General features: G+C 39.4%; 1 protein-coding gene across 1 annotated transcript in view; it reads left to right on the top strand.

Annotated features, from left to right (window-relative positions):
- Positions 1 to 7807, top strand: part of LOC103604389 (beta-2-glycoprotein 1-like) — a 12273-nt gene extending 4466 nt beyond the window's left edge. The window contains exons 3-6 of the mRNA XM_008588946.1: positions 957 to 1145; positions 3492 to 3671; positions 6062 to 6259; positions 7631 to 7807. Of these exons, the coding sequence (XP_008587168.1) occupies positions 957 to 1145; positions 3492 to 3671; positions 6062 to 6259; positions 7631 to 7686 (623 nt within the window). The 3' untranslated portion in view covers positions 7687 to 7807. The remainder of the gene's footprint in view (positions 1 to 956; positions 1146 to 3491; positions 3672 to 6061; positions 6260 to 7630) is intronic.
- The last annotated feature ends 332 nt before the right edge of the window (positions 7808 to 8139 follow it).

Below are 8139 nucleotides of genomic sequence, written 5' to 3' on the forward strand. Positions count from 1 at the left end.
ATTTTATGGAAACTTAGCCATTGTGTTGTTGTAGAAGGCAAATTAGTGGTAGCAAGACTTAAATCTATTTAATTATTTAGTTTTTTGACTGGTTTGGACATCTGATTTAAGGATCATATTTTCTTTCTTTTTTATTGAAAAATAATTGATTAACCATATTCGTGTGGTACAGAGTTGAATATCAATACCTGTGGACAATGTTTGATGACCAAATCAGGATAATTAGCATGTTCTTCATTACAAAATGTAACCATTCCTTGTGTCTATTAACTAGTTTCTCACTAGTCCCTCCCCCTCCCCGTTTCCCACCTCTAGTAACCACGGCTCTGTTCTCTCCTTGTGAAAGTTCAACATATTATTGTATCTTTCTTTGCTTCTTCCCTCCTCTCTCTTTTTTTCTCTCATGTGGTATTTCTCTTTCTGTGCCTGGCTTATTTCACTTACCATAATTTTTCCCAAGCTCATCCATGTGGCTGCGAATGGCAGAATTTCATTCTCTTTTATGGCTGAGTAGTATTCCATTGTGTATATATACCACATTTTCTTTATACTGTCATCCATCGATGGACATTTCAGTTGGTTCTATATCTCAGCTATTGTAAATAGAGCTGCAATAAACATGGGAGTGCAGGTATCCCTTCAACATGATGATTTCCATTCCTTTGGGTATCTACCCAGCAGTGGGATTGCTGGATTATGTGGCTGTTCTATCTACAGTTGTTTGAGGAAACTCCATACTGTTTTCCATGATGGCTGTACTATTTACATTCATACCAACAGTGTATAAGGATCATATTTTCTTACGTGGCATCCACAATTGACTGTTTCTACTCTAGTATTTGATCTAGTATTTTTCATTTTCTCAAGTTCATCTTTGGATTTTTTTTCTTTCTGGGAAGAGTATGTTTAAAAGCCTCAACTGTTTTCATAGAAATGATAGCTCTTTCTTTTTCCAGCCATAACCTGCCCTCCACCACCTGTACTGAAGTCTGCAACATTTAGTGTTTATAACCCATCAGCTGGAAACAACTCTGTGTATCAGGACACAGCAGTCTTTGAATGTTTACTACAACATGCCATGTTTGGAAATAATACAATTGCCTGCACAGCACATGGAAATTGGACCAAATTGCCAGAATGCAGAGGTAGGTGCAATAAGACAAAATAATTATGGTAGTGTAGAAACCCAGATTTGAAAAGTATTGAAAATTCCAACTATTGTGGAGTGTTTCAGATCACCTCTGTCAACACATGTTTATTGAGCATCTACCGTGTGCCAGGGAGTGTGCTAGGTACTGGGGATACTAGATGAGTGAGACCTGGCTCCTGACCCAGGGGAATGATATACAATGCAATTAACTCTCCAGAGCTGCCTGGGAAATCTTCCCAGAGACGGTGACCCTTAGAATGGGCCTTGGAGGAGGAGTGAAGAATGAGGGGAAGACGTGCCACACACGGGCACAGTGGTTCAAAGTCAGGGAGGCATGAAAGGACAGGGTGTGTCCACAGATGGCTGAGTATTTCGGTGAGGCTGGCGAAGAGAAGCCTGGATTAAAATGGGGAATCCTGGGAGATTAAGATAAATACTAGATTGTAGTCGAGTGTTGTAAATCTTTACAATATTTACCTAAATTTAAGAACCACAGAAATATTTAATTTTTGTTTTTTAAATTATAAAATTCTTTTTCCTTTGACTTGACCTGTCATTACCGTCTTTGAATTTGTCAGCGTAACAGGTAGACAAATTATAGAGTTTATTATGGGCACAAAGAGTTATTTTAAGGACTGCTAACATCTCCAGTGATGGATATCACAGCTAGTTATTGAATGATTCAAAGCATAACTGATTTTTAGCATGGAGGAACTACAAAGAACAATAGTAACCAGCACCTTTTAGGCACTTACTCTGGGCCAGGCTCTGGTCTCCTGCTAGTGTTATGTGACTTAATTCTTCCAAGTTCTAAGCAATCGGTTCTTTGTTTTGTTTTGTTTTGTTTACCTAGATGTATCAACTGTTAACACATTGTGACATTTTCTCCCTCTGTTTCTCTATAGACAGATTTTTTTTCCCCCCTGAATTATCTGAAAATAAGTTGTATGCATCAAAACACTTACCCATAAATACTTCAGCATAAATGTACTAAGAACAAGGACCTTCCATATTATCACTGTACCCAAGCCATTTAACGTGTTTTGAGTTATTAACAACAATAATTTAAACAATTATAATACTATAAACAATTAATAATAATATCATGTGACATTTATTTCAGATGTAACTTTTTGCAGTGGACTCAGAAGTATCCCCTACACGTGTGTTTTGTTTTATGCAGGGTCTAATTAAGAATCACATCTATTTAGTTGTCATGTCTCTTTAGTTTTTCCTAATTAAGAATGATCCTCTGTGTCTTTTGTTGTCTTTCACTGACATTTTTGAAGAGTATAGGCCAGTTGTCTTGTAGAGTGTTTCATAATCTGAATTTGGTTGGTTATTTACTCATGCTTAGATTCAAGTGAAAAACTGTTATGAATACATTGCATCACATCAGGAGAGACATAGTGTCAGTTGGTCCATCCTTGGTCACACTTACTTTGATCCCTTGGTTAGGTGGGGTGTGCCAGATCACCTCTTGGTAAAGGCACCTCTTTTTCCTTGGGATTAGTAAGCAAACTGTCAGTGATACTTTGAGACCATGTGAATATCCACTCTCTAGCAATCATTTTAAAATCCATTAACAATCCTTGATTCTATCAATTATGATGTTGGTGGCTACAGAACAGTGACTTTCTAATTCTATCTTTCCTTCTACATTTATTAGGTGGCTTTCTTTTGTAGAGAAAAGCTATCCCTCCATCTACTATCTTCTTAGTATTATTATAGACTCATGGATTGTTTTTTATTCACTGTGTGGCAGAGCCAAAATTGAGCCAAGTGGTCTGACTCTGGAGTGTGTACTCTTAACTACCTCATTAAACAAGCTCCCAAGAACATTGTGCTCCTGGCTCCAGCCTTACTTTCTTGTACTGTGGTAGATAGAGATAAGGATTTGGATCCTACTCTTGAGGATCTTAAGGAGGCCAGGAAGCAGCACCATTTTTCTCTGTCATATTTCATGCTGGCTTCTTGCATAGTCTGAAGACAATAATAACAATTAGGCTTAGCATTTTCAAACCAAATAATAGCGTGCTAAATATGCATGGGGGTGCAGTCTTTGTGTTTTAATTTCATAGTTTGTTGGTTAAAAGATACAGACTTTTTTTTTCTTTCAAATTCATCATCTTAGGCTATGTGGAGATGAAATTTCCAGTCAATAATACCTTATGATTATATGTGAAAGCCCAAAGAACTTAATAGCGTGTCATTAATTTACCTTCAAAGTGTTTCCTTTTTAATATCTAGAGTTCCATGAGTATAAGAAAAAGTAACATGCCTTTTCATGACTACTGGACAACACTATATTTAGTCCTAATATGTCTTACCGAATTTTTAGAAGTAAAATGCCCATTCCCATCAAGACCAGACAATGGATTTGTGAACTATCCTGCAAAACAAGCCCTTCATTACAAGGATAAAGCTACATATGGTTGCCATGATGCATATGCCCTGGATGGTCCAGAAGAAGTAGAATGCACCAAACTGGGAAACTGGTCTGCAACACCAAGTTGCAAAGGTATGGAAATATGGGTGAGGTCCCACAAGGTCTCTGAACTTATCTAGTAAATCACCTTTACTTGCCATTTTCTGTTCCAATCATTTTTCCACTTGTTGCTCTGACTTCCTTCACAGCTATTGGCACGTGAAAGACTTTAGGACTCACATGTGCGTGGGGAAGCCTCATGCTTAGGAACCTTGCCTGATATTACACTGTATGAAATAAACAGATTCTTTGTAAACATTGATAATACGGTAAAAGATCATGTGGGCTTCCTATATTTGCTTTTAAGCCTTTACTTATGAGCATCCTGTTTTTTTTTTTTTTTTGCTCTGTCTAGTCAAGACTCTTTTCATTGCAAAAACAAACCACGCATTCAAGCTAATTCAAGAAAATGGGGGCTTATTGTAAAAAGGCGACAGGTTTTTATGGACATTGATGATGAGGAGGTGAAATACAACTGGTACTCCTGAGGACTAGAACTGAAAGTCAGGAACTATTGCTGCCCTTCCCATATCTCAGTGGCCTCTCCCATCTCTATGTGCACTGCTACAGTGCACTGCTACAGTGCGCCGCTTGGGAGCGCAGCGGCGCTCCCGCCGAGGGTTCGGATCCCACATACGGACCGGTTCCCGCTCACTGGCTGAGTGAGGTGCGGACGCAGCTCCGAGGGTTGCGATCCCGTTGCCGATCCCGTTGCCGGTCCCGGTCCGGTACGGGCGCGACACTGAGGGTTGAGATCCATTGCCGGACACGAAAAAAAAAGACAAAAAAAAAAAAAAAGACTTGAGTCTACATCAGGACCTCTCAGCTGAAGCATTTGTCACCAGCTGGCATCTTTTCCCTGAGACATAGGCTCCTTTTGAGTTAGGAGTCTATCCTTCATCCAGTCAGTGTCATACTTACGAAAAAGAACAACAACCTAGCATTATACCTGTGCTCGAGTTGCTGTGGGCTGGACAGTTTAAGCAGAAAGAAGAAATCTGGCCCAGCAGGCAAAGTTGTGAATGACGAGCATCTTAGGTTGGAGTCTCCTAGACTCAGAGCCTAAGACAGGGATTCAAGTCAGTTGATTCATTGAGTGTCTCGAGATAGAGAGTGAGACAGGTAAGACAGGATAGGGCGCTGGTTCTCAAACTTCACTGTGTGTCAGAATCTCCTGGAAGACTTGCTTANGTATGGGCGCGACACTGAGGGTTGCGATCCATTGCCGGACACGAAAAAAAAAAAGACAAAAGAAAAAAAAGACTTGAGTCTACATCAGGACCTCTCAGCTGAAGGATTTGTCACCAGCTGGCATCTTTTCCCTGAGACATAGGCTCCTTTTGAGTTAGGAGTCTATCCTTCATCCAGTCAGTGTCATACTTATGAAAAAGAACAACAACCTAGCATTATACCTGTGCTCGAGTTGCTGTGGGCTGGACAGTTTAAGCAGAAAGAGGAAGTTTGGCCCAGCAGGCAAAGTGGTGAATGACGAGCGTCTTAGGTTGGAGTCTCCTAGACTCAGAGCCTAAGACAGGGATTCAAGTCAGTTGATTCATTGAGTGTCTCAAGATAGAGAGTGAGACAGGTAAGACAGGATAGGGCACTGGTTCTCAAACTTCACTGTGTGTCAGAATCTCCTGGAAGACTTGCTTAAATACAGGTCTCTGGACTCCACCTCAGAGTTTCTAATTCAGTAGATCTGGGATGGGACCTGAGAATCTGCATTTCTACCAAGTTCCCAGGTGATGCTGATGCTGATCTAGGGGCTATGTTTTGAACAAGAATGTGGTCTCAGCTAGAGTCTAGCTTCAGCGTGATCCCCCTGGGAGCTCTGGAGCATGAATTCTCCATGAATTAAGAGTTAACCCACCAAGAGGCAAGAGGACCTGCTTTTTATGTCCCCTTGTCAGTCAGTCACTGGCTACTGGCTGCTCCCTTCTCTGACCCTGTGGATGGCAGTGGGGTTGGTTTGCATAACCCCGTAGAAGAGGTAGCTTCTCTAGACTGAAGGGAATACTTCAGAGAGAGGAGCATTTGTGAACTGTTATCAGCCAACACTCACAGTGGCTGGTTGATGGACACACCAGCTCAATAAATGGGATCTGAGTAGGGCCATGTAGGCTTACAGGAAATGGCAATATCCAGCAGAATTTCTTTTTCACTGAAGCCAAGAATCTGATGCTTCTGCTGTGACCTTATGTGTCTACTGCATGGGAAGAAAAGGCCATCTTGGAAGCCACGTGTAATGGTCCCATTAATAGAGAACTGCCATTAGCAATCATAGTGACATTACTCACTGTGCAGTCGTGGAATCTTCTTGTCTTGACCAATCTGTTTCAGGTGTTGTCTACTGGTTCAAACATTATATTTTCTTTCAGAAAGATTTACTGAACTTTTAAGTCTGACTACAATCTCTCTTTCAGCATCTTGTAAATTATCTGTTAAAAAAGCTACTGTCCTATACCAAGGGGAGAGAGTGCAGCTCCAGGAAAAATTTAAGAATGGAATGCTCCATGGTGACAAGGTTTCTTTCTTCTGCAAAAATAAGGAGAAGAAGTGTAGCTATACAGAGGAAGCCCAGTGCATAGACGGCACCATTGAAATACCCAAGTGCTTCAAGGGTAAGACTATGTCGGATCTTTCGGCTAGGACTTCCACCTGCCCCTCACCACAGTCAGCACTTTTGTTATATAATGACTACAGGAAGCAATATCAATTAGGCCACTGGGTTTTTTAAAAGGGGGGGACAGAGAGAAACAACCAGACGAAGCAATGAACTGCTTATAGCAATTCCACTCGCATAAACATCTTCCTTTCCAATTCTTTTCCTTAAAACTCAGGGTTGTGGTTTTATTCAATGAATCTTAAGGTGAATTATGCCATCATGTATAATTCCAAGTTAAGCTTAAATAATAATAATAATAATAAGTTGTATATTGAATAATAAAAGTATTTAGCACATCTTCATCCCAAATTATAAAGAACTCACCCCAAATTACAAGGCAACTCATAGAAATGGTAATTGGTCTATTGATCTTCTAACATTTTTTCCCCTTCAGCTTTCCTAGAGTTTGAAAAGTATCCATTAAAACAAAGTATTCGCTAGAGCAAAATATTCTAAGGAAGATGATATTATGTTTGTATGAGACAGAGAAATGTATAATGGACAGCATTTAGAGCTGCTAACCTCGTAAGGTTTCAGGTTTAGGATTCAAATATCTTCGTTGATAGGAAGAGGCCAAAGCTATTGTCCGCTCTGGGTTTAGAAATGCTCCAAAAACGTTGACAGGCCTCTCTCAGCAGCTGGGAGAAGACAGTTGGGAGTAAATGGAGCTAGGAAGAGATGTCTGAGAAGTAGACACCAGAGGGAGAGAAGGGAATGATAACTAATTAATAATAACCACGTCTTAGGGTTAGTTTGATTATTAGAAATATTATGCATGACATGGGGTCATGCATGCCAATGAAATTATCATGCCATTATTATAACTACAAGTAGTTAGAAATACACTGAATAAATGGTTATTGTTCAAAAGATAGCAGAGGCCTGGTGAGATGTTAAATACTGAAACTGAGAAAGTACAATAAGCCTAATACAAATCAGCAGAAAAAATATTAGAAGACGATAATTTTTTTTAAAAAAATCAGAGTTTTGTTGATGTATTTCTTCAGCCTGTTCTCCCTTACGGTCTTCAGACAGATGCAGCGCTGTTAGTGCATTGGAGAAAAAAATAAAGGGCTGGTACAGTTTTTTTCTTCTCATCTTGACTGTCAGCGTTATAAAGAACCTTTTATTTTCTCTCTTGGGAATGGTGCCTTATGATTTCCCTGATGTTTTCTCCCATCACTTAAACCTCGTGCTAAGTGGTTTCATTCATATAATTACATTTATTCCACACATTTGTAAAATGTATTTGAGTTGGCTTAGCTATTTAACAAATTTAAGAAATGATTGTTTCTCTTAGAATGTTTATCTTTTTCTCCCCCAACAGAACACAGTTCTTTTGCTTTCTGGAAAACTGATGCATCAGATGTAAAGCCATGCTAAGGTGGTTTTCAGATTCAAAATTAAATGCCATACCCGTATCTGTGTTTTTCCAAGGAATCTAATGGAGGTGAAAAAATAAAGTTACTGAACTTATTGCCTCCTTATGTTATCTGGTTAAGAAGCCCAAATATTTGTGGTTTTTTAAATTTATTTTTTAATTTTAATTTTTATTTATACATACTTATGGAGTAGAGTTGACTATCAGTATTTGTGTACAGTGTGTGATGATCAAATCAATATTATTAGCATGTTCATCATTACAGATCATAATTACTTTTTGTGTCCCTTCCCCAATTATTCCATATCCTCCCACCCCCTCCCCTTTCCTGCCTCTAGTAACTATAGGTCTGTTCTCTCCTTCTGCAAGTTCAATGTTTCATTATGGCCTTTATTTCTTTGTTTCTTAGCTCCCACTTATGAGTGAGGACATGCAAAGAAACCCACATATTTGGA

The sequence above is a fragment of the Galeopterus variegatus genome, unplaced genomic scaffold (assembly GCF_000696425.1).
Source record: "Galeopterus variegatus unplaced genomic scaffold, G_variegatus-3.0.2 Scaffold5116, whole genome shotgun sequence".
NCBI classification, from domain to species: Eukaryota; Metazoa; Chordata; class Mammalia; order Dermoptera; family Cynocephalidae; genus Galeopterus; species Galeopterus variegatus.